This window comes from Trachemys scripta, chromosome 2 (genome assembly GCF_013100865.1).
Source record: "Trachemys scripta elegans isolate TJP31775 chromosome 2, CAS_Tse_1.0, whole genome shotgun sequence".
Lineage (NCBI taxonomy): Eukaryota > Metazoa > Chordata > Testudines > Emydidae > Trachemys > Trachemys scripta.
This window is the reverse complement of record NC_048299.1, coordinates 196755874-196783765: the sequence shown is the minus strand read 5'-3', so window position 1 is coordinate 196783765 and position 27892 is coordinate 196755874. Positions and strand designations below refer to the sequence as shown.

At 39.9% G+C, this 27892-nt stretch overlaps 1 protein-coding gene and 1 long non-coding RNA gene across 3 annotated transcripts in view; one reads left to right on the top strand and one right to left on the bottom strand.

Moving 5' to 3' along the window:
• LOC117873353 overlaps positions 1-27892 on the bottom strand; it is a 62432-nt gene that overhangs the window by 21636 nt on the left and 12904 nt on the right. The window lies entirely within an intron of this gene.
• Positions 1-27892, top strand: part of ANKRD12 (ankyrin repeat domain 12) — a 118021-nt gene that overhangs the window by 85805 nt on the left and 4324 nt on the right. For both annotated transcript variants that reach the window (XM_034762616.1, XM_034762615.1), the window contains 3 exons: positions 2900-7605; positions 19757-19855; positions 27610-27753. In XM_034762616.1, coding sequence (XP_034618507.1) covers positions 2900-7605; positions 19757-19855; positions 27610-27753 — 4949 coding nt within the window. The remainder of the gene's footprint in view (positions 1-2899; positions 7606-19756; positions 19856-27609; positions 27754-27892) is intronic.

Sequence of the window (27892 nt, the reverse complement as noted above, 5' to 3'; positions counted from 1 at the left end):
CATACAGTCCATGCTGGAGCTCTTTTTCGATTCTCGGACTGCATGGTTACCTGTGCTGATGAGCTCTGCATGTCTCTCTCACCTGTGCTCTCCATGCTGGGCAAACAGGAAATGAAATTCAAAAGTTCATAGCGCTTTTCCTGTCTACCTGGCCAGTGCATCCGAGTTCAGATTGCTGTCCAGAGCGGTCACAATAGTCCACTGTGGGATAGCTCCCAGAGGCCAATACTGTTGAATTGCGTCCACACTAACCCTGATTCGAACCGGCAATGTCGATTTCAGCGCTACTCCCCTCGTCGGGGAGGAGTACAGAAATCGATTTTAAGGGCCCTTTATGTTTAAGTAAATGGCTTCGTTGTGTGGATGGGTGCAGGGTTAATTTGATTTAACTGTGCTAAATTCGACCTAAACTCGTAGTGTAGACCAGGCCTCAGAGAAGCTCCTAGCTCAAATCTGCCAAAAATGGTTGTGGTCATGGGACACTGGGAACAGAAGCTAGGACAGCAGAATATAATAATATGCTGTAAAGACAGATACTTACATGCTAAGGCTCCCTCTCTAGGATCTGCCTCCTTAATCTCAGCCTGGGTATCTGGCTGGGAATTGGACTTGCTTCTTACACAGTTGGTTTCAAGGTCTTGAGTCCCAGACACATCCTAGCTTTGCGGGGAGAGCTCTTTACTGCCCTCCTCATGTTCCTCCTCTAAAGATTCTTGCTGCGTGTCATCGGCATAGGTTGGGAGGGGAGGGGCACAGCAGGCTACATACAACCCTCCTTGGGTTCAGTAATGCTGTCATTGCTCAAAATCCTGTCCAGCTTCTCAAAAAAAGGACAGATTATATTCTGTCTCGACTGTTTTCTGGCATCCCTGGTTTTAATGAAAGCCCTCCTGAGCTGTTGCTTTTGGTCTGGCACTGGTCAGCATCCTGGTTGTGACACTTTGAAGACATCTGCATAGCAATGTCCACAAACACGTCTTTATTTGTTGACTGGCCACAAGAGCTTGCTGCATCAATGCTTCTCCCGAGATGGCGAAGAGATCTAGGCTCTTTGCACAGCTCCAAGCAGCTGCTCGAGGCTTGTTGTAATGCTTCTGGAGTAATATGCAGCGATGCTGATATATTTGAATCCAAGAGCAAATAGGCAGATTCTGGCCCTATGACAGTTTTTAAGCAGGGGAGGGAGACATCTGGTCAGCTTGATCCCAGAGCAGGGGAAAGCACACAGGCAGACAGACAGATCAGTAACAAACACACAAAGCAGTTTGGGATAGCAGTTGGAGGACTGACAAAGTAGTGTGTGGCAGCATTGCATGCAAATGAACAATAGCCTGCACTACCTCAAGTTGTATCAAACTTAGCACAGCTTGAAAGAGGATTCCGGTGATTGCAGAGTTAGGGCACTGTAATGAATTACGTTGTGTGTATGTAGGCATTTTCACACCAGACAAACTTGTGTTACTGCAGACTAAACCCCACGTGTAGACAAGCCATAAGTGGCAATTTTGTGATAAACTGAGATAAGACTTACAAATTCTTACTTACTGAATTGAATCAGAACTTGGTCCTAGTTCACAAGAGGTGAAAAACTAATGCATGAAAAACACTGTATCACATTTTACTCACTTAACTGTAGAAAATATAAAGTAATGTAATCCTGATTTTGACAAGTCACAAACTAATATACTGCTTGTTATATGATGTACAGAAACTAGTACAGGAATTAGTTTGAGCCAGTAGAGCGCCCTCTTCGGGTGGCGTCCCGCCTTCGTCTCGCCTTTGTGGGGTGCACGGACTTGCGTTGCTCTCAACATTCGGCGTCCTCTTCTGGAGCACTGTCCTCCGACAGTGTCCCTTTGTCCATTCACACCCCCTTCCGGGGGAGGGGGGTGGTGTAAACAACAGACCCACCCCTTCAAGCCTGATCCTCACAGTCCAGGACCTGGCGTGGTTCTGGCTGGCCGCTCCCTGTAGCCTATGGCTGTGCGCAGGGCACCACAGCAAACAAAGGGGGAGAAAAAGGGGGGGGGGGACTCAGGCCCGCCCACTACTGAGTCCCGGTCCAGAGGCCCTCGGGCGACAGTCTCGCTGTCCTCCTTCTCCTTCCTCCTCTGACTATCCCTCTGGACCGCTTCCCCAACAGCCCTTCTCTACACTAGGCCTCCTCCTCCCAGGCCTGCCGCCTGGCAGGCTATGGAGTAGGGCCTTCTCCTACTCTCTCCAGCTGGCCTACACTGCGCTGTCCGCGGTGCTGGCCTCGCAGCTCTGGATACAGACCTTCCCCTCTGAAGGCCTGGGACAGACTGACTGCTCTCACTCTGAGCAGCCTTTTATGTGGCTGAGCCGGGCCCTGATTGGCTGGCCCCAATCTGCCTTCTGATTGGCTCCCAGTAAGCCCTTCCCTGATTGGCCGCGCATCTACGCAGGCGCCTAGGCCTGTCACAGCCCACTCTCTCTGGGTGTGGGGCAGTCGCCCCACCTCAGTCATACTCTTGCTCTTTGTTTTTTCACATTTGTTTTGTGAATTTGAAAGCTGTAAATACATTTACTGTAGTTAATCTTATTGGATGCAAAAAAAAGTTTATTGTTCGGTTTTAAGTTTGTATGTGTAAAAGATGTCTGGTTAGGTCAGACTACTACTTTAAAACCTCTGGCTTTTGAAGTATAGCGTATAAGACAATATTGTAATAGTACTGGTGAATTCTCGAATATGTGATATTTTATGCTGTCTTTTATAAAACTATTGTGTAACAGTAAACTTTTATATTTTGTCATGTGAAGATTTTACCTCTGTAATTAATTAATGATTTATCCATACATGTCCATAATATTTATAATATGATTCAGAGTTGTCAATATCTCCATCATTATTTTCTTTGTTTTTGTTTTCTCAATCTAGATTTTGAAGAAGCTCCATCTGTAAATCCTTCCAGTGTAGATGGGAATGTTGATTCTGAAGCAGAAAAAGAATCTCTAGTCATTGACAGCAAGCAGATGGTCCCTAGTAAGGCACCACTTTCAACTGCTCTTGATGAATATGAGTTTAAAGATGATGAGGAAGATGAAATAAAAATGATTGATGACAAACGTATTCTTAGAAAGGATCTAAGAAAAGAGGATGAGTCTGAAATAGAAAATAATTTATTTGTGAAACAGGAAAAAGTTGTTTTTCCAAAATCATTTAAAAGTAAAAAACAGAAACCGTCTAGAGTTTTGTACTCAAGTTCTGAAAGTTCAGATGAAGAAATTCTTCAAGACAAAAAGATTGTCTCTCCTCCTTGTTCAGAAACTCCAAACTCTGATATAAGAATGAAAAAAGAATATATTGTCTCAAACGACCACAAGCAAAAAGGAAAAGTTAAAAGGAAGCTAAAAAATCAGAGCAAAAATAAAGAGAATCAAGAACTAAAGCAAGAAAAGGAAAATAGTAGAGTGACAAATTTAGTTAGTTCTGGACTAGATTCTTTAGACAAAGCTAGAGAGGAGGAGATGTTTAAAAAATCTTTTAGCCCAAAAGAAGATTCTTCATTACCCTTATTTCATATTACTGCTAGCAAATCTCCTAAACATCCCTATGGATTAAGTGAAAAGCAGTCAACACCACTAAAGCAAGAAAACACTAAAACATGCTTATCACCAGGAGGTTCTGAAATATCATTACAATCTGAAGTAGTTAGGTATGATCATAATACAGATTCTGAATATCTAGTGGAAAGTTCTAGTGGCAAATCTTGCAAACACAAAGAAAAAAGCAAGCATCAGAAAGATTTGCACTTAGAATTGAGTGAAAAATCTAGTCCTAAAATTAAAGAGGAAGAAAATAGTTCAGCATTTGAGAATTCAGAATGTACGCTGAAAAAAACTGACAAGGAAGGTAAAACGCTTAAAAAGCATAAACTGAAGCATAAAGAAAGAGAAAAGGACAAGCACAAAAAAGAACAGGATGGGGAAAAGGAAAAACACAAACACAAAGATAGTGCTAAAGAGGTACAAAGAAATATTGAGTTTGATAGAGAATTTTGGAAAGAGAACTTTTTTAAAAGTGATGAAACTGAAGATACGTTGTTAAATATGGACCATGAATCTCTTCCCTCAGAGAGAAAATCAAAGCTGGAAAAAACTATGGTGAAAGAAGATAAATCAGTAAAAGAGAAACACGTCCAGAAAGAGAGAAGTTTTAAAGATGAGAAAGAAAAAGAAAAAAACCGAAAGGAAAATGAGAAATTATTTAAGGATGAAAAAGTGAAAGATACAAAAGAAGAAAAAGAGAACATGTTCACAGATAAAGAAACAGAATTGTTCTGTTCAGCTGTAGGTACTAAAGATGAGCCAGCTAGTATGCATTTAGTAGAAAAAGAAGCAGATACTGAAAAGCAGGAAAAAAACATCAGAGAAAAAGCTGAGAGGCGAACCTCAGTTAAAGAAAAGGACATTGAGAAGGTAGAAAGAAAAAATGTAGATAAAGAGAAAAAGATAAAACATGACTATAAGCCAGAGAAAGCAGAGCTAAATGAAAGTATAGAAAAAGCAAAGGAAAAGACAAATTCCCAGCAAGTAGATAAATGTCATAAAGAAAATGATAAGATAAAAAATGTTAGTACTATTAAAAAACTTGATGACAAAGAAAGAAACAAAGAAAAAGTTGATAAAAAACATGACAAAGAAAAGATTGACAAAGACAGACACTTGCCTGAAAGCAAAGAAAAATATTGCATTGAGAGAAAGATCAAACTATCAGAAAAAGAAAGTGAGTATAGTAAACTAGAAAAAGGCAAAAATAAAGACAAAGAAAAGGAGGCTGAGAAAAAGGAAAAGTCCAGAGATAAAGACAGCTTAACAGTAGCAAACTCAAAGCACATGCAAGAAGAGAGGAAATGTAATATTACAGATAGTAAAGCATTGCATGAAAAATTATTGTCCTTGAAAGAGAAACCAAAAGATGAATTGCTGAAAACTCCAGATGGTAGAGAGAAAGATAAAAAGGATAAAGACATAGATCGATACAAAGAACGAGACAAACACAAAGATAAAATGCAACAAAATAATTTTCCTAAACTAAAACTTGAATCTGAAAAACTTAAGCCTAAGCCATCATCAACACCAAAAGATACTCGACCTAAAGAAAAGAGATTAGTGAATGATGATTTAATGCAAACTAGTTTCGAAAGAATGCTTAGCCTTAAAGATCTGGAAATTGAACAATGGCATAGGAAACATAAAGAAAAAATAAAACAAAAAGAGAAGGAAAGATTAAGGAATCGGTCCTGTTTAGAACTTAACAAGATAAAAGATAAAGAGAAAACAAAACATTTACTAACTGAATCAAAAAACAAAGAGCTGATTCGTTCAAAAAGCTCAGAATTGTCAGACATTTACATGAAAGAGAAGCAGCTGAAAGATGCTACAAGTAGTAGGTCCCAATCTGTAGACATAAAGAACTTAACAAATTCTGGAAAGTCATTATTAGTTTTAGATAACAACTTAAATAGATCTCCTAGATCAGAAAGTGAAAAGACAGGTCTAAGCTCCAGGTCAGTGTCAATGGTTTCAGTTGCTAGTTCAGAAGATTCTTGCCATACTACAGTAACTACTCCAAGACCCATAATTGAATATGATTCAGACTTTATGCTAGAAGGTTCTGATTCCCAAATGTCCTTTTCACAGTCACCATTTTTGGCCAAATCTCCGGCCCTTCTTGAAAGGGAGACTGATAGCCTAGCAGAGTTGCCAGAGCGCATTAAACCTCCTTTTGCAAACAGACTTCCACCAGCCTACATTAGATCAGCTTCTGTTGAAGATGTTAAAGTGGTTTTAAATGACTGTAGACCTGTTGTAGAAGTGCGAAGATGCAGTATGCCTAGTGTTATTTCTGAACACACAAAACAGCCTCGAACATCTGAAGAAAATAGTCAGAGTGCTCTACTAACAGTTCCAAGTCATACTTGCACTTCTCCCAGACCAGAAGTATCTTCTTGTAGTTTGCCTGAAAGGGATTTTCAAAATAGTATGTCTGGTTTACATTCCAATTTTACATCTTCTCCAACTAAAACTGGTAGCAACAAGCATGTTACACTGGATACAAATATTGTTAAAAATACTGCTCAGTTGAGCCCTTCCGAAGAAATTCATATGCATCTAGAGCCATATAGTCAGAGTGGTCTGAATCAGCTAACTAAAACATGGGATGTGCCTTTTGACAGACTTAATTCATTAAGTAATGGATCCAACTGCTCAGGTTATGGAATGTCAGAGCAAGATACTAGTACTGTCATAGCATTGCATGATTCTGAAAACAGGACATTAAAAGAGCAGAAACTGTCTGAATTTTTACCTCAACACACTGAAATGGTAGGAAATTCCAGTTTTCCGGAATCTACATCATTTTTGCCTTCACAGTCACCCTGCTCTTTGCATATCCAGCCACTCCCAGATATAGAGTGTATGTCTAAACACATATCTTTACCAGGTATTAGCAATCAAGAGCCAATATTTGTACAACAGCAACAAAATCTAGTTCAAACTATCAGTTCTGTTTTGGACACAGACACCAATAATACAAGAGAAGCTGAAAACACTTTGTTCCCATCAAATATTAAAAAGGCCAATGTGCTTATCACTGTATATCCTGAAAGCGTCACTAAGGATATTTCACAGAATTTTGGAAGAGCTAATACTCTATCTACATTACTGTCAGAAAAGGATTTTACTGCAGATGATGCTTGTTCACAACTAAATACAAATTCTTATGCGTTGAGTAAAATTATTTACAAGAATTCTCATGCTGATGAAGTAGATAGTAGCACAGCTAACACTCAAGAAATCCAAAATGAAAAAGCCCAACTAGAAAATTTGGTTTCAGCACAGTTAGATAATAGTAGAGCTGACATTGATCTATGTGAACTAAATGCAGGAATACAAAAAGGAATTCTAAATGAATCGGTTAATAAAAATAATTGCACTGTAGATGGCGGAGAAAATATTTCAACACATGACCCGCCACAGTACCCATTGTCTAATTTGGAAGATAATTCACAGCAAACTGCACAAGAAATAGTACATAAATACAGTCAGACAGTTAAACTAGAAGTAGAAGAAACTGTTGAGGATCATAAAACGGAACAACAAGAAGTTTCTCAAAGAATTACTAGAAATAGAGCAAATATGCTTGCTAGTCAGAGTAAACAGAATTCTGTTGGTTGCACACAAACATCAGAAAAAGACTCTGAGTCCGCTGCATCTATAAAAGGAAGGATAAGATTAATTGAGGAAGATGATGCTCAAGTACACCATCCACGCAAAAGAAAGGTGTCACGTGTGCCTCAGCCTGTACAAGTGAATCCCTCTTTACTGCAAGCTAAGGAGAAAACCCAGCAGTCTCTGGCAGCTATTGTAGATTCTCTGAAACTCGAAGAGATTCAGCCATACAGTTCAGAGAGAGCAAATCCATATTTTGAATACTTGCATATAAGGAGAAAAATAGAAGAGAAACGTAAATTATTGTGTAGCGTTATTCCTCAGGCACCTCAGTATTATGATGAATATGTGACCTTCAATGGATCATATCTACTGGATGGCAACCCCTTGAGCAAGATATGCATTCCAACTGTAAGTAACCAGATCTTTTGGTGTGTATTCAACGAATGGCATGTTTTCAGCTCACTGTATATCTTTCATATTCTTGTCAGTTCACTTGGGCACATTTGAAAATTTTATCCCTGGTTCTGGTATGTTGGGCAGAGAACATTTGCTGAAAAACATAAGCTGACCGATGTTGACTAATGGTATTGTGGTACTGCCCCTGAGTGCACATGGTTTCCTCTGCATAAGCAATGAGCAGTGGTATCACAGCAGTCACCATAATAGAAGATAGACAATAATGTGTGGAAGATGTATGTAAAAGATATACAGAAAAAATGTTTCTGATACTTAAAAGCATTCTCCAGTTTAAAAGTCCTGCTAAGTGAAATCAATGCTAAAATTATATTTTCTTTTTTGAGGACCTCAGTTCTCTCCCTCCCCCTCCCTTTTTTAAAGTAAGTTAAGATTCTTAGAATTTTATCAGTTTTAACAAATTAAGTAACTTTAAATATTATTTTTAACCTGACAGTGCCAGTAATTTAACCATTACTTCAATGTTTTAAGCTATTTGTTAGAGTTGAAAGTCAATGGGACTTAGATTCCTAAATAATTTAAGCAGTTCTGAAAATGTTATGCTTAATCTCTCTGTCAATTTACTTATAATACTTCTTGCCTTTCACTTTGAGATACTTAGATTAAGGGCACTAAATAAGTAAAAAATAGTTGCCAAAAATGTGGTTGCTGTTGATTCGAAGTCCTTCATAGTTCCTTTGAATAAGAGAAATATTTGTAATAGCTACATATAATTATTTTGCTAATGTCAAACTCTACTGATTATGTAGTTTATACAAATAATTAGAGATTGTACCAAAAAGTACGAAGAATTGAATACCATTAATGTCCTTAATGTGAGATGAGAAGCATAGTTTACCAAATTTATTTCTATGAAGGTTTGAGAGACCCAAATATAGGCAGATTACACCCATTGCCCAGAGAAGTAAAAAAAAAAAATTAAAGACTTCAGCTGTAAGAATCTCTGAAATCATAGTTATATTTCCTGATAACATTTGTAGAAAGTTATGGCCAGATTTTCCTGAGGCTGGCTACCTTTTTTTTTTTTTTTTTTCTTTTTTTTTTCTTAATTTGTGCCTGTTGTCTTTACTCTTGTATTGGATTCCAGACACAGACATAAACAGGTAGATGGCTAACTGTAATTTGGAGGATGAGGATAAAGAGCCTTCTGTTCTATCTCAGGGAGTATGCAAGGCAATTCCCTGTGGTGACTTTAATGCTCTTGTGCAAAACCTGTCTTTCCCCAAGACCATACATAGTTGTTATAATTCACCAAACAGTTCTTTGAGACTAAGGGTCCCTTTAGGCAAAAATATATAACCTCTTTGGATCTGAATTTTGCCTCACATTAATCCATATATGCTATTTAGAAGTACACCACCTTATTTTCATTTTTATGATTTTAACATTATCTATAAATATATCAACATGAAGCCACCACTGTCAACTCTTTCACCCTCATAACAGTTTGTGTGATGGACTGCAGTCTGCAGAGGACTTCTGACAACATGTTTTCTCTGTGTGTCAGTCAGACACAGACACATCAAACATCCTATAGCTTAGGGCAGCGCTTCCCAAACTTTTTACTAAGGCAATCAATGAACTGCATTTTTTCTTTCTTTGCAACCCACCATTACATATATGCACCCTCAGCTTTGGCACCACAAACCTAATCCCAGCCTGTGGTGGAGACGAGGCCCCAAGAGGGAGGGCCAGGGGGTTGGAGAGCTAGCCTGCCCACACTCCCCCCACAGTGGCAGCATCTGTCCTGTGCGGCTAGGCCCAGTTCCCTTCTCTGGGCATTGAGACCTGGTGCAACCTCTGGCCATGCCAAACCTGAGCAGTACTGCGACCCTGGGCACCAGGCTGCAATGCCTGGAGCCAGGTAGACAAGCACAGCCCCATGGAACAGGAGCTGCCAATGCAGAGTAGATGCAGCACAGGCTCGCTCTCCAACATGCCCCTCCGTCCCCAAGAGTCTCCCAGGCTGGGAAAAGTGTATGTTTGCCTAGGTCAGGGCCCAGAGATAGGTTAATCCAGCTCTGGATTTGGTGACCAATGGAGAACCTTCTTGTGACCCAAATGGAAGCGTGAACCATTTCTTGTGCTCTTGCTGAAGATGAACATCTTGCTTACTTGGCACCAGAGGGCTGTGTTCCTCTGGCCAGCTAGCAGCATGCTCGATACAGTGATTCTTCTTAGTGCTGTCCATGCTAATATGCGTGAGGGTTAACTGTGTTTCCAGTTGAGCAGCCTTTATGGAAGGATTAAATGCTGAGCAGCTGCATTTGAACCAGAAGGTTGTTCTGGTTCCTGGGAAGCAACTAGGATGGAAGGGCTAGGAAATGCAGCCCCAAGGGATTGTGGGATAGCGTTAGTGGACTCTTCCTACTCGAGTCTGGCAATCCGGACTTGAGCTGTGTCAACATTATAGAATGCCTGGGCTTTGATCTGTATCACAGTGGGACTCAGTCTCTGACCCGCCCCTCCCAGCAGCGCCCGAGTTCAGAGAGTGTTCCTGGCCTGAGTCAAACTATATTCTGTGTAACAGAAGCTGGGCTTGGGCTTAAACCTGAGTCAGATCCTGGATTTAGAATGTTTTGTAGGCATGCCCAGTGCGGCCAGGATTACACCCTGAATTTTAAGAGAGAAACTTGTTTTGTTTCCTCTGCCCTGGGTTACACAGTAGATGATGTTGCTCAAAATGGGACTGGACCCAGTCAAATCAGGATGCGTGATAAACCTTGAAAGGATATATATTCAGGAAAAAAAGAAAGATGGTTTTTTCTCATCACTACCGAGACTCAGGTTCAAATCTTTCTTCCTAGGCCAGTAGCTCCTGGGAACATTGCAGAGGGAATTAACTTACTACTCAGCAGCAGCCACAATCCTCTAGCCACCCTATGAGTGGTCTTTGGGCACCAAATAGTCATATCCAGTGCTCAACAAAAGGAAGGTTTTTTAAAAAAAAGAAAAGGCTGGACATTGGAGCGTTGGGGGGAAATCGTCTGTAGAGTGTATATTTAATCCTTTATTTCTTTGTTACTCGGGGGGGGGGGGATTTCAGTTGCTATTTAAAATAGATGTTCCGTTGTCAAACCATAGCTAACCACTGTAATAGGAAAAGTTATGTGAATGAAATCCATTGTAGAATGTGTCACCTGAGTTTTGAATAATGAAGTTGTTTTAATTCACAGTTTTATGGTGCCACCTGCTGTTTGTTTAAAATTCTTCTTAAGAAGTCTTTATGTGCAGTTATAGTGCACCTGAAGTCCGATAATGTGGACTAGTGAAGATTTATTAACAAATATTAGATGAAGTAACATTTTCTTCCCTTTTAGTTATTCGTATGAAAGTCAATATGCTGAGTATTCATTTTTTTAAAAAGCAGTATTCAGTGGTATGAAAAATAAACTTTTTCCCGTGTGCAATATCAGTTTTTCACAGAGGCAGAGTTGTCATGTATGTTGTGGGGGAATTTATTTAAATTTGGTTTCAGGATATTTTTCTTTGCTGTCTATTTTTATTTTTACTGTGAAATTACATATTGTATGTGAATTTGGGTAGTGGTGATGATTGTATGTGAATTGCGGGGGGAGGGTTTAAAAAAGGTAAAAGCTTCAGGTTCAAGATAGTGTGAACACTTGTCCATTTTATTTTATTTTAAAAGAGAATTTGCATAACTGGATAAACTTGAATAAAAATATCTGTAGACAAAGCAAGTTTACTTTGCCTGTAACTGTCACTATTCCTCCACTACAGAAGATACTTATATTTTAGAAAAAGATCTTCTGCTTCATTTTTCAGTAAAGTGTCTGACATAAGACTGGGGCTATAGTCATTTCTGTATAATGAAACAGGAGATGATAGGCTGTTGGCAAAAAAAAAAAAACTGATAGACTCAGCCATACTCAAACCCACTACCCTGGAGGCACACAATCCAGTCCAAATCCCAGAAGGATATTGTCTATGAAGTACATGGAAAATTTCTCACAGTAAGAAATACTCTAAGCAAAATCAGCCCAGATTCACAAAGTTCTTCATTGAGTTTGTGTCAGTGTGGCTCCCACTGTAGGTGCACATGCACCTCATGCATGTGAGATCAAAGTCTTTTGAGTAGTGTGTCTGGGGCTGTGCCTCCTCATGCTGCCATGAAAGGGCATAAAGGGCAGAGCAACTGCGACCCTCCTTCAGTTCCCTCTTACTGCCCATGGCAGTGAGACAGAACCCAGCGAGTGGTACTTTCTTCAGAACTTCAAAATTCATTTTTTCACAAATCTTCTAAGAACTATTACTATTTCAGAAACCCCAAAATTTGATGTTTCCAAAGAAAAGAGAGGAGAAACTTTCCAGTAAGTTCTCTGTACAGCAGTATGAGGCACTTTGTGCTAACTGCCACACTTTCTGGCATACTCAGAACTGTCAGGATTCAAACCCTACCCACCCTGTGACAGCCTCATCCCTCTCACTGGCGGACATAGTTGAAGACTATTCTGATTAGGGGAAAGCCACATCCTGGACTGGTGCTCAGTGGGCAGGTCTTCAAGAAAAAACTACTGCTAAAACAGTCCATGTGGACCACTTCTGACCCTAAGGAAGCAATAACTGCCAGATGAGAACCAAAGAAATTCTCATTATTGAGCATGCCTTCAAGCAGGCACCATGATCTGGGATCTGGTGAGAAAAAAGGCATCAGTGAGGATGACAACAATACTGGCACTGACAGCCTTGGTGCTGATGGCACCAGCCTCAGTACTGATAGCTCTCATACCTATGCCCTGGCACTGAAAAGCAACAGAGAGACAGGACAGAGCATAAGCATGGCTCCAAACACCACATGGGATCATCTTGCAAGGAGAGCATAAACACCAGTCCTCCAGAGATAAAGCCTGCAAGTCATCCACTGCTTCTAAGACTGGAAATGCAACACAGGTTGCTGGTATGGCGCACACAAGTGACAACTTGACACTGACATCAGGCCAAGCCCATCGGGGTCTGGAGATATATCCTAGTGGAGTAGCTGATGTCCTTTGCTGAAATATCCTGGCTCAGAGGCTACACTGTTCTAAGGTACCATCTTTCAAGAGAGAATACTTCCAATCCACTAGATCAGGGGTTGGCAACCTTTCAGAAGTGGTGTGCCGAGTCTTCATTTATTCACTCTAATTTAAGGTTTTGTGTGCCAGTGATACATTTTAATGTTTTTAGAAGGTCTCTTTCTATAAGTCTATAATATATAACTAAACTATTGTTGTATGTAAAGTAAATAAGGATTTTAAAATGTTTAAGAAGCTTCATTTAAAATTAAATGCAGAGCCCCCTGGACCGGTGGCCAGGACCCGGGCAGTGTGAGTGCCACTGAAAGTCAGCTCGTGTGCTGCCTTCGGCACGCGTGCCATAGGTTGCCTACCCCTGCACTAGATTTTGCTGACATCAAGCAGAGACCCCCCTCTCCCATACGTCAGAAAGTGACCCTAAGGGAGGATACCAGAGGCTTCTCAGTTAGGACCCTCCCCTCAAGCAAGACGTGAATGGCACTGCGGTGACCTGCCTCGACCTGGCCAGTATCCTTACAACATGCCATATTGGCCTTACTGGAGAGCATCATTACACATGTCCCAGAGCTTATCCCCCTCTCACACATCAAGGAAGAAAGCGAGCTCTCACTCTCAAGTGTCAGAGGGGTAGCCGTGTTGTAGGCTTGCAGCACTGGAAGATTTTGTTAAATACTTCTTTGTTTTAGATTTAACTAGCTATACTGCAATGATTGCCTGGTACCTCCCTGAAATAAGAGGTGTAGAAAAATGGAGGAATTTTAAAAGGGAAATTGGGTTGTTAAAAGGTCACCAGCTCCCTTCTGTGCACCTGGTTCAGATGAAGCCCTAGAACATAAAAACAGAGCAACAAAAGTGAAGGGGGGTGTATCCAAAGGCTCTTTCAGGGTTTTTACTGACAAATCCAGAACTCTATCCATCAAGTTTTGAATGAAACATTAAGCATGGCTGGGATGTCAAGTGGTGTCATTAGTCAGGCCACACATGATGAAGCAGGACATCAGTTTCTGTGAGCAGCTTGAGGTGACAGAGGAACAGCAATAACCTCTGTCCTCTCCCAAAGAATCATCATTGTTGCCAGATGAGTCAGTGACACCAGCCCCAACAATACTGAACTCCATATGCCTAGCCAGGATTCCACTCCCAACCAACAGGGTTATACTCAAGCCAGTGAAGGCACTCTGTCTCAGGCCACTCTTCCTCCCACATCCAAACAAGTGGAAAGAGATACTCAGGTGCCTCTAAAGGTTTTCAGACATTTCTATTTCTAACCAAATCCAGGAACTCTGGTGTTATCAATGGTGCAAGAGAAATTCAGGTCCACAAAGGACACCCCAAAGGAAAAAAGATACTAAGTATCTAGAACTCTTCAGGTGCAAGGCCTATTCCTTTGCTTCATTACAGCTCCAGATAGTTTGCAGTCGGGCCCCGTTCACAAAATTTAACTTCCTCACCTGGGAAGGAGTCACACCCTTTTTGTCCAAGATTGCCCAGGAGAATAGGGAAGAACTAAAAGACATAAAAAAAAGAGGGCCAGATGGTCACAGAAAGGCATTACGAGTGGCCATGGATGCATCCAATATAGCTATGAGATTAATGCCCACAACTGTCTTCATGATACTGTCCTCATGGATGCTAGCAGCCAGCATTCCCAAGGAGGTACAGTTCACCATCAAGGACTGCCCTTTGAAGAGATGGAACTCTTAGCAACAGAACAGATGAAGAGCACCATTTGCTTAAAAACTCAAGGGCCACTCTGAGATAATTAGAGAATTACATACTGGCTCCCTTTTGAGAGTCTGTGATGAATGTTGGAATTTTGTAATATTTTTATGAACCATATATAAGACTCAGGGTACCTACCCACTTTGTATGGCCACCCATTGGATGGGACATGGGTGTGGGGGGTGTTATTCTCCTTCCTGGGACAAGGGAGATAAGGATGGGGGTTGAATTATGTAAAATGTCCTGATTGGAACCAGATTAACAAGAACTCGTTGGAATCTACACACATGTGAATGGAAGACCCTACATTGACAATGGAAGAGCCAAGAACTTGTCCATTAACAATGAGTGGGACAGCCAAGAGCAGGCTACTTCCTTCGGTTCTCTGTAAAAAGACTGCAACTGGAAACAAAGGTATGAAGTATCATGGGGACTCTCTTTTAAGGTTCATTCAGCGATTAGAGACTCACATACAGGGACAGGGAGTGAAGATGGACCTCAGAGAATCATGGCTTGGCATAGCCATTGCTTCAGCCAATATGGATGCTGTCTTCAACCTGGCTTTTCCCTAACCTAATGCTAATCTGATGACTCTCAGGTGCTGTATTCCAACTGATTAATCAATGCTACTTCGCTTCAAAAAGGCTGCTCTCTGTCACTGCAATACTTACTCAATTGCACTGCTCCCTCAGAAGGTGGATTTGCTGTAGGAGCTCTCTGGGGGTGCTGGAGCCCAAAGGCCGAATCACAGAGTCATTGAAGCTGTATGGATGGACCCTGGTGATCTGGCACAGTAAAGGGATTACTCCCAGGAGACTGAAGGCTGGGGCATAGCACCAACCTGGTAAATCTGTGATAAAACCATACAAATATCAATTCCAACAGAGGCAAAGAACACCATCCTACTCATAGGACTCACAGTCCAGGTACCCACCAAGAAAAAGACTTTGGTGCCTCAGGAGACTCCCATCATTCTCCTCTTCCAGATGCAGAATGTTTGACTCAAATGTTGGGAGTTACAGTGGAGCCAGTCCAGACTCTGTCACCACCTTCAGGAACCACCTTGCCCCTTTCTACCAGGCTTGGTCTGATAAATGGACACAAACATCATCATCAATGGCTATTCCATCCCAGCAGGAGATAGTGTGACTAAAATATTCCCTCTTTCACCCAGCTAGGCCTCCTGGTGAACTGCAAAAAATGGTCTCGTATTTCATCACAGATAGAGTTCATAGGAGCTGTAATTGACTCCAGGTCGACCAGAGGATACCTGATCAAGGACAGGTTCCTGGTTTTGCAGTTGCTATTACTCAAGATGGAATCGAACCTGACTAAGACAGTATGGACTTATGTTGGGCTGTTAGGCCATATGTGAGCCTGCATTTATGTGACACCATTTGCCAGACTTCATCTGCAGTTTTTACAACTGTAGTTCAGGTCAATGTATTATCTGGCAAGGTATCAGATGAACAAGGTCTTAGTGCCACCTCAAGTAATTGCAAAACTGAGATAAATAGCGAGAATCCAAGACTGTAAAAGGAGGAATACCATTCTCTGGCCCTTCCTTGACAATGACATTAATGATGGACATATCAGGGACAGGTTGGGCAGCCCACCTGAACCATCTACAAGTGCAAGGGACCCGGTCCACAAAAGATATGAAACTTCCATCAGGCTAATCTGTATGGCATTCCTTCCTGTTCTTCAAAATTCCATGGTGCAGATCCTGATGTCAAAACATGTACAATGCACTATGTATACAAGCAAGGAGGCACTTGCGCATCACCCTTCTAGCTATCAAGCTCTGGACATGATGCCACCAACATGGGATAACGCCAATGGCTCTTTACTTCCCAGAACTTAGTTACAATCTGGAGGACTTCCTGGCAGACAGTCTTCCATCCTTGGGGGGCTCCTGTGATAGGCCTGTTTTGCCACCAGGGATGCCAAGTATCAGAACTTTTGTTCCAGAGGGGTCATGAGCCTGAGACAACTACTAGGCACCTTTCTTCTAAAATGGAATCAAGACCTCCTATATCTCTTTCTGCTGATTCCACTGATCCCCAGAGTAATATCTAAAATGAAATGAGTCAGAGCCACGATCATCCTCATAACTCCTGACTGGCCATGGCAGTCTTACTTGACTGACCTGCTAAAGTTGTCCATTCAACTGCCTATCCAGCTCTCAGACTGCCCAGATGTGATTTCACAACACCACAGTCAGATACTATCCAGACCTAAAGTCACTGCATCTGAAGGCACGTGGATTTTGGTTGGGTGAGAATCATGGACAGAAACTGTTCCCCGCAGGTCCTAGAGATCCTGATACAGAGCAGAAATGGAAGAGATTCTCTGTATGGACAGCTTAATATAGCCTGGGCCTAGTGCAGACTATGATACTGAAGATCCTTGAATACTTGTTGTACTTAAAACATTCTGGCCTTTTATTCAGATTCATAAAGGTTCACCTTATAGCAATCTCAGAGTGCTATCCGCCTGTATAGTCATCCTCTCACCTGACAGTATCAAAGCTTTTCCACCGGTCAGAGCACCTCCTCCTACTGGGACCGCAGTATCATCTTTCTGAGGCTTATGGAGGCTCCCTTCAAACCTCCTTTCAGAATGCTCCTTATATCATCTCACTCCAAAGACAACCTTTCTAGTTGCCATTAACTTGGCCAGGAGAGTGAGTGAACTTCAATCACTATTGACTGAACCTCCTTACACAGCATTTCATAGGAACAAATCGATGCTGAAACCTCACCATAAATTCATCCCCAAGGTCTCAGAATTCTACCTGAATCAGTTGATTAACAGTCATGTTCCCGAAGCCCCACTCCATACCAGGAGAGAAGTTATATACTTTGGATGTTTCCAAAGCCTTACTTTATTACACTGTCCAAACCAAACTGTTCAGACTGGCTTCTCATTTATTTCTGATGGCTATTCTAAAGGTCAGGCCATCTCCTCACAGAGAATATATAAGTACTGTAGATAAACAATATGTCATGTGTTAGCAGTTGGCTGGTGTACTTATCCCACTGAACTTCAAGACAGACTCCACCACAGCTCAAGCGACATTCTCTGTCTACTTTAAAAATATGCTAAAATCTGCAAAGCGATGATGTGGAGTAACATCGTCAAACATTATGCATTGTACTTAGCCGCAAATTCTAGAGAGCAGTCCTTCAATCTTTTTGACAGAATTCAGTTCGAACTCCTCATTACCACCATCCTAAAGGGATACTGCTTGCAAGTCACCTACAGTGGATCCACGCTTACACATACTTGAAGAAGAAAGAATGGTTACTTACCCTATAGTAACTGTGATTCTTCATGTTTTGTCAGCATAGATCCTGTGACCTGCCCTCCATCCCCACTTTTGGAGTTCTCAGCTGACACAGGCTTTGAATTATAAGAGAACTGAGGGAAATTTGCAGCCTCTCTTGCACAGGAGAGCGAGGAGGCAGAGGGCCCATATGTGGCCTGATAGATTCTGCTATTCAAAAGTATCCGATATCATGTGCATGAGGTGCAATTGCCCCTATAGTAAGATCCACACTGACTACATCTTGAAGAACCACAATTATTGTTGGGTAAATAACTGTTCTATATCGACCATATAAAATAGTTCCACTTCTTGGGTCTTTTTCTGTATGCTAATATATAGAAAAAAAAATTTTTTAAATACCTCCATGAATGCCATGGCACTTATTTGTAGTATCTTAGATTATAAAGCCAGACTATATTGGGGAGTTTCAAAATTCACTATATTTACTGTGAGATTCTTGGTATGTTAGAGAACATAATTTTGAGTGTCTGGAATGTCCCTTGTTTATTAAGCAGGATTTAAGATCTCCTTTACCCCTTTATAATTAATCATAAGAGATAGATAGCCACAGTTATGATGAGATATGCATTAAGCCTATTTAAAAATGTGTCTGTGAGCTGAACATAATTGCAAATGCTGTATGTTTTGTTCAACTGTCCAGAGACCAAACGCTTTTTCATAAAAAGTAGATCCATAATGTTAGCGGTATGAGTCTTTCAGGCAGTATATATATATTTATATGAAGTAGTAAAAGGGATTTGTTCATTACCATGATAAACCCTGCTTCCAAAAGAGACTGCCTTCATTTTCATATTCTATAGTAAAAATTATTTCAGGATATCAATCATTAAATAAATCTTTATAGATACATCACTCTTTCACAATGCCAAAAATATCCTTAATGTAACGTGTTTAGTGTGAGGTAGGTATAATACCTTGTATTTCAGAGAAGCCACAAACATATCAATAGCAACGTGTGATATTAGACCAATTTGTTAGTTTTATATACAGGGGATGATATTATTATTCATCTATAAATGTATTTCTGCTGTGCTATCTAGACACCAGTTATGGCAAACAATATTTCACCTAGTTTTGAGTAGTCCATCCAGAGCAATATCAAGTGTTCTTCTATTTATCAAATAGTTATGAAATATTCTGCACTGTTGGTAAGAAGCTAGGTAAAGAATAAAAATATGGAAATGTGGAATATATAAAACAAGAACACTTTGGACAAAGTTTTAACAAACGTTTCAGGGTTCTGATGACCTCTCAGACAACTCTAATTTTGCTGTCTGGTTACTATCATGACCACAAACAATTATGTTTACAGTGTTTTGTTGTACAGATTAGTTAACTATATAATGCTTATTTCCTTCATTTAAATCTGAAGAGTCCCATATAATAATAAACATGTGCAATTGCCCTCAAACAAATAATAGTACAAAACAGCACACATGGAAATATATCTGAATGTTTTGCTATCTAGGAGTGGGACTTTAAAAATGAAGTCATCTACCCATTATTCAAAATCAATACCATTTCTATAAATATTTCCTTTGGACTTTCCAGTGCATTTTGTCTCATTTGTGTGTTCTAATTGCAAGATCCTTGGGATAGGGACTTTCTTCTTTTGTGTGTCTTATACAGTCCTAAAGGCACTGTCTACACAACAAATAATGCTTAAATAATTTACTTTCCTTTAGAACTCTTTATAACCATTTTAAACTGCACTTAACCACAGATGGACAGATTTTAACTTTTTTTTAAATTAATCTTTAATTCTGTGATTTAATAAAAGGCTACACAGTGGTGTAATTAATAGATTACAACAAAAATCTGTGAATTCAGTTACGTTCCTGGGGCTGGATGATGTACTTTTCCAGTGAAAAATATTCTGTTCGTGCTTTTATTTTTACATACATGTTTGCAATTATAAAGCCAGTCCAGATAAACACTATATGTTGAATTTAAATTTGTAACAATTTTTTCCTAGATTACACCACCACCATCACTGTCAGATCCACTTAAAGAACTTTTTAGACAACAGGAAGTTGTAAGGATGAAATTGCGTTTACAGCACAGTATTGAAAGGGTAAGAATACAGAAAAATGTTCATTTCCCTATTTTAAACTTATATATGTAACTTTCTCTATATATACATTTAGTCTAGTCTATATATATATATATATATATATATAATTTTTTTTTACTTAAATTAACATTGCTTTTAGAAGTAAATTCCTTACACTGCTGTTTTACAATTCAGAGAAATGTTGCACACATTCATACTGCAGATGAAACTAGAAATAACACAGTATAATTTCAGTACTGTACATGAAGTAATATACACCACAGTCCTTTATATACTAACATGAGAACTTGCTGCAATTTGCTGCTTATTGCAATGAAAATTTGCTCAGTTGTCCAAATAGCAGTTTCCATGTAAACTGTGGGAAACCAAGAAAGTCAGACATTTTGGATATTTTTTGAATGCCAGTACTTCTAGTAAATATTACAACTGGCATGTACTTGGTTTACTTGACTGTTTTGTACTCTGTTAAGGAAATAATACAATTTATGTCCGTTTTGTTAGTTAATTAATAATAATAAAACTGGGTCTGAGTCGTGGTGTAATAATTCCCAACTAGAGTTATTCAGTTTAAATCAGGAGACTTATTTGGCTTTGAAAGATATATCCTAGATTACAAATATTAACATTAACTCCTGCTTGTTAGAATTTCACCAACATTTTTTTTATGGCTACACTTGCAGACTTTGTGGAAGTTAGAAATGGAAGACTATCTATTTGTGAATGCATATTCTTTAAATGTTTGTTTCAATACTTTTTTCGGGCTGTGGGCTTTAAGAAATCTGCACACTTTAGAAGGAAAAGTCTGGGGATCTTTTAAAGTCTTTTAATCCAACAGGTTATACCAAAAAAATGAAAGAGTCTGAGGAGTTTAACTGTCCATCAGGAATGAGTACATTAACCCAGAATTTTGATTTAGGGCATTTTTTCCCAATTTTTCCTCCTTAAGACCCTTGCAAACAAGGCTTGTACACTACATCACAAGTATTCTTGAATGAAACACATGTGAAGTTTCTAGGTCAAATTGCTTTTAAGATAACCTGAGAAAAAGCATTAGAATTCTCAGAAAGTGAAAAACATCTATTTTTTTTTCTAAGATTGGTATCTTTATCAAAGACAACATATGAAACTTCGAGCACAAAGGACCTATTTTGGACAATGTAGAGGTGGGCCAGAATCTTCCTTTGAATGGAAAACTGCTTGCAACTTTAGGGAGAGGCTATTGTTTCTCCATAATATTAGCTGTTCCTCGTTCAGATTGTCTCTTTACAAATCCACTCTTGTTTTCCTTTGATGGGAGTCTCTCATTCACTTTATAGCACTATTTTTTTTTTTTTAGCTGCTTGAACTCTAGGGATATTTGGAGCCATAAATAGAATTTCTAAATAATTTTACTTTGAGGAAAGTATAATAATTAATTCAGTTGTGATTCTACTTTAATGTTATATTGGGTCCTGATCCTGCATTGTATGTCATAAAGGTAGACTTCTGTACCAATACAGAGTTCAATGAAGCTTTCTGCAAATGCAGCAGTCTGCCATGAGCTACACAATACAGGATCATGGCCTTACTGAGTCTCTATACCTAATGAAAAAAAATTCCTTTTACTTAGCACACACAAAAAATTCTGTCTTCTCAGATGTTCTCCCAAATTCTGTATATATTTAAATTGCACATTTTAGTTATTTTGATCACTGGCTGAGTGGAAATATAACGCAATGTTATGTAGATCAGGGCCAGCCCTGGGCTTTGTGGGGTCTTAAACCAAATTACACATGAGAGCATCCTGCTCTTTTAGTACTACAAACCAGGACCGAATACCCAAAAACTAACAGCGCGCAAAAAAAAAAAAAAAAGTGCAAGTACATCAGAAGCAGGAAGCCTGCTAAACAATCAGGGGGGCCACTGGACGATCGAGGTGCTAAAGGAGCACTCCAGGAAGATAAGGCCATTGCGGAGAAACTAAATTAATACTTGGCTTCTCTTCACTGCAGAGGATATAAGGGAGATTGCGTACACCAGAGCCATTCTTTTTAGGTGACAAATCTGAGGAACTGTCCCAGATTGGGGTGTCAGTAGAGGAGGTTTTGGACCAAATGATAAATTAAACATTAATAAATCACTAGGATCAGATGTAAAAAGCAACAGAGGGTCCTGTGGCACCTTTGAGACTAACAGAAGTATTGGGAGCATAAGCTTTCGTGGGTAAGAACCTCACTTCTTCAGATGCAAGAAGTGAGGTTCTTACCCACGAAAGCTTATGCTCCCAATACTTCTGTTAGTCTCAATGGTGCCACAGGACCCTCTGTTGCTTTTTACAGATTCAAACTAACACGGCTACCCCTCTGATACTTAGGACCAGATGGTATTCACCAAAGAGTTCTGAAGAAACTCAAAGATGAAATTGCAGAACTACTAAGTGGCATCTAACCTGTCATTTAAATCAGCTTCTGTACTATATGACTGTAGGATAGCTAATGTTTTAAATATTTTTAAAAGGCTACAGACACAATCCTTGCAATTACAGGCTGGTAAACTTAATGTCAGTATTAGGCAGATTAGTTGAAACTATAGTAAAGAACAGAATTATCAGACACTCAGATGAACACAATTTGTTGGGAGAGGAGTCAATGTGGCTTTTGTAAAGGCAAATCATGCCTGACCAATCTATTAGAATTCTTTGAGGAGGTTAACAAACATGTGGACAAGGATAATCTAGTGGATATAATGTACTTAGACTTTCAGAAGTCCTTTGATGAGGTCCCTCACCAAAGGCTCTTAAGCAAAGTAAGCACTCTTGGGATAAGAGGGAAGGTCCTCTTGTGGATCAGTAACTGGTTAAAAGACAGAAAACAAAGGGTAGGAATAAAGGGTCAGTTTTCAGAATGGAGAGAGGTAAATAGTGGTGTCCCCCAGGGGTCCGTACTGGGACCAATGCTGTTCAGCATATTTATAAATGATCTGGAACAAGGGGTAAAAGTGACGTGACAACATTTGCAGATAATACAAAATTACTCAAGATAGTTAAGTCCAAAGCAGACTGCAAAGAGTTGCAAAGGGATCTCACAAAACTGAGTGACTGGGCAACAAAATGCCAGATTAAATTCAATGTTGAGAAATACAAAGTAATGCACAGTGGAAAACATAATCCCAACTATATGTACAAACCGATGGGGTCTAAATTAGCTGTTACCACTTAGGAAAGAGATCTTGGAATCATTGTGGATAGTTCTTTGAAAACATCCGCTCAATGTGCAATGGCAGTCAAAAAAAACTAACAGAATATTGGGAACTATTAGGAAAGGGATAGATAATAAGACAGAAAATACAATAATGCCTCTATATAAATCCATGGTTTGCCTATACTTTGAATATGATGTGCAGTTCTGGTCACCCCATCTCAAAAAGGATATATTAGACTTAAAAAAGTTACAGAGAAGGACAACAAAAATGTTTAGGGGTATGGAACAGCTTCCATATGAGGAGAGATTAAAAAGACTGGGACTTTTTGTCTTGGAAAAGAAAGGACTAACGGGGGGATATGATAGCAGTCTATAAAATCATGAATGGTGTGGAGCAAGTGAATAACAAATTATTTATTCCAGTGGTTCTCAACCATTTTTCATTTGAGGACCCCTTTGGAAATTTTGAATGGAGGTGCAGACCCCTTCAGGAATCTATTGTCTGTATATACAGTTGAATTCTGTTCAGTCCGTTTTTTAAATCTTTCGTGGACTCCTTAGACATAGTTGGGTATGCGGACTACCAGTTGAGAACCAGTGGTTTACTCCTTCACATTATACAAGAACCAGGGTTCACCCAATGAAATTAATAGGCAGCAGATTTAAAACAAACAATAGGAAGTACTTCTTCACACTAAACACAGTCAACCTGTGGGACTTGTTTGCCAGGGGATGTTGTAAAGGCCAAAACTATAACTGGGTTCAAAAAAGAACTAGATAAGTTCATGGAGGATAGGTCCATCAGTGGCTATTAGCGAGGATGATCAGGGATGTACCCCGTGCTCTGAGTGTCCCTAGCCTGCGTTTGCCAGAAACTGGGAGTGGACGACAGGGGATGGATCACTCGATGATTGCCTGTTCTGTTCATTCCCTCTGAAGCATCTAGCTTTGGCTAATACACCTCTACCCCAATATAACGCTGTCCTCGGGAGCCAAAAAATCTTACCGCATTATAGGTGAAGCCGCGTTATATTGAACTTGCTTTGATCCGCCGGAGTGCACAGCCCCCCCCCCCCCCTCCCCCCCCGAGAACTGCTTTACTGCGTTATATTCGAATTCATGTTCTATTGGGTCACATTATCGGGGTAGAGATGTATCAGAAGACAGGATACTGGGCTGGTTGGACCACTGGTCTGACCCAGTATGGCCATTCTTATGTACCCACAACTACCTCATGCTTTCGCAACATCATCTCTTTTCCCTGCATTTTTACTAGAGGGTTGCACACTTTGTTGCTTTCATAGGCTGAGCTTGTACACTCAATCATAGAGAATAACATATTAAGCATATAAGAAATTCTGTTTCCTGCAGTACCAAATAGACACACTGGTACTGATTTTCCTCTCATAGCAGTGGAAATCAGGCTTCTCCAGTGTTCCAATTTTCACCAAAATCAATAAGGTTTTGCACATTGATGCATAAAATATTCCCTGAAATTTTGGAATTGATTGGCTGCATGGTGCCACAACCCTTCAACCTGAAGCTTATGAGATTGCTAAGGATTCAGTAGAATTGTCTGTTGTTGGCAGGTAGTAGGAGGGGAAGGGGCAGGAACACAGACTCTACTCCTGAATGCAAATACCCAGCCCTCCTAGAGCAGTGCAATCTGAGGATCTTAGAGTACTTTATAGGTCTGAGGGAATTCACCTTCCCATCCCCTTTGGCCTACAGGGGACAGAAGAAAATAAGATTCATTACAGTCAGTTTCTGCAGATCTCCCCATTCTGTCCCTGACTTCACCACCACTCAGGCTTACAAATTCCATGTTGTCTTTTACTCCCCCACGTTACCTCCACCCACTCAGGCTGCCATTGAATCCTCTCTGTTCTCCATCCCTATGCCCCCCCACCTATCCACACACACATGCCTTGATTACGGCCTTGGTGATCATCTCCCTTGACTACTGCAGCAGACTTCTCTCTGACCTCACTGCCTCTCTCCTTACGTCCCCTCAGCTCAGCCAAAGTGCTACTCCTAAAATCACCTTCCTCCCCTGATACTCTGCTCATGCCAATCAGTTCTTCAGATCTTTACGCTGCACCCTGTGCCTGCTGCATGAAGATCAGACTTCTCACCTGCAATGCCCTACCCAGCTCCACTCCTGCCTTCATCTCATCTGCACTCACCCAAGTCTCCCTATTTATCACCCCATTGTATGCTCCCCATCTTTCTGCATGGAACAATCTTGCCTCCTTCCCATATCCTGTGACTTCCTGCTCTTCCTTCACATCTCTCCCAAGAGCTCGTTTCTCTTGCGAGAGACTTCTGTGAGTTCCCTGCAAACAATCTCTGGTGTGCTCTGTGGGACTTAAATGTTCAAATGGGTCTGAGCCAGAGTGTAAGCTCTTTGGCACAGAGACTGTTTTCTTGTGTGTCAGCTACATCTTGCCAGAGGCAGTTCTGCATTGTTGGTACAAACATCTCTGGCACTTTGAAAACACTTCGTTGCTTTTGTAGTCCAACCTGTGCAGCCAGTGAGAGAGTGCAGTATATTAAGCTGCTGCTGCCTTGTGATGCATTAGGCAGCTTTAAGGAATCTGGTGCCTGCAGCACCAAATGGGCACTCTGTGGGCCTGAAAGATGGAAATCAAGCTCTTCTGGCTTTCCAGTTTCCACCAGAATTAATAGAGTTCTGCCCATTGATGCCTAGAACATTCACTGAAATTTTGGAATTAGTCAGATGCAGTGTTCAAAAGTTATCACATATAGATACAAACAAAGAGAGAAATGCCATTGAGTTCAATGTTGGTCCTTGTTCCACTCAGCCAGCTAGATTTACCATAATGTGCTGCATAGGAAACTATGCAGCTTCTGAGATGTCGTCAACGGATTTTTGTAGAATGTAATTATCTGCATGCTTAGTGGTTTTAACTACAAGGAAAATGTGTTTTCCAAAGACTTTATTGGCTCCTTGCAGATGCCATACGTATGTTAATATTGCTCTATAAAGCCCTATTTATCAGAGTCCTAGTTATCTGAGAAATTGCCTCCGTTTCCCTACTGTGCCACAATATTTGAAGTCAGATTATTATTAATTATTTGTATTACTACAGTACTTAGTCCCTATATTTAAAGGTTGGGGGTCTACTGGCAAGGCATTTTCAGGGCAGGGGCCCTCAACTTTGGAATTTTCTTTCCTCATTTGGTCCAACTGAATCAAAGTTTGTGGACCTTCAAGGCACAGTGTGTTTAAAATAAATCTCTCTCTATATGCAGACCTTTGCCTAATGGGAGAATGTTTCTGGGTCTATGTCCTCATTGATTACACCCAATGTAACTACATTTTATATTGTTTTTATATTAGGCTGTCAAGCGATTAAAAAATTTAATTGCAATTAATCATGCTGTTAAATAATAATAGCATACCATTTATTTAAATATTTTGGGATGTTTTCTACATTTGCAAATGTATTGATTTCAGTTACAATACAGAATAAAAGTGTACAGTACTCACTTTATTTTTGATTACAAGTATTTTCTCTGTAAAAACCAAAGAAATAGTATTTTTCAGTTCATCTAATACAAGTACTGTAGTGCACCTCTTTATCATGAAAGTTGAATTTACAAATGTAGTATTATGTATAAAAAACCCCAGCATTCAAAACTAAAACAATATAAAATTTTAGAGCCTGAAAGTCCACTCAGTCCTACTTCTTGTTCCGCCAGTCACTCAGACAGACAAGCTTGTTTACATTTGCAAGAGATAATGCTGCCTGCTTCTTGTTTACAATGTCACCTGAAAGTGAGAACAGGTGTTCGCATTGCACTGTTTTAACGGGCGTCGCTAGATATACTAAAGATTCATATGTCCCTTCATGCTTCAACCACCATTCCAGGGGACATGCGTCCATGCTGATGACAGGTTCTGCTCGATAACAATCCAAAGCAGTAGAGACCAACGCATGTTTATTTTCATTATCTGAGTCAGATCAGGTAAACATTTGAAATTCAAGCAGACCACATTACGGTAATTCTGAACTTAGTCATTAAATAGAAAGAGAGTACTCAAGACTAAACAATAAAAGATTTTACTCGGACCCTTATTATTCATGCCTAAAAGTAGAGAGCAAATACTGTCAAAAACAATTTTAAAAGTAGAGCAGAGCATTTTCTTAGGCCCTCATAAAACACAAAAGTTATTGAGGATCCCATTTATTACAATAGGACATATTGCTTCTATTTTAAATTATACTTTCAGAAGTTTCAGTTTAATTCAGTGGCATCATCAAGTAGAGCCACACCTTTAGGTTTCTAATGAAATTTCTAGAATGCAAGTTCACAAAAGTTATTTTATTTTTCTTTAGAAATCTTGTGACATTCAAAATGGCAGAATGTAAATGTTATCAATCCAGAAAAATAGGGGAATGTTGCTTTTTCTCACTAAAGCCCTCACAAAAAAAAAAAAATCAAAGGCCTGAAAAGAATAATTTTGGTGTGCAAATATTCTTACAAATGTAAATTCAAATGACAATTTATGAAGTATTCAGCTATATGTTAATATTTTTATCCAATTAGGAAAAGCTTATTGTATCCAACGAACAAGAAGTTCTGCGTGTCCATTATCGAGCTGCAAGAACTTTAGCTAATCAGACGCTACCATTCAGTGCCTGCACCGTACTGCTGGATGCTGAAGTATATAATGTGCCCCTGGACTCTCAGGTAAAAGGAGACTTGTTTTAGGATTTCAGAACATTCAGTTAGATGATTCTCCTATTACTTATCTTTGATAAGTACTTTTAAGTCTGATTTGAGAGAAGATATTGGGTAATATCCTGGTACCATTGAAGTCAATGGCAAA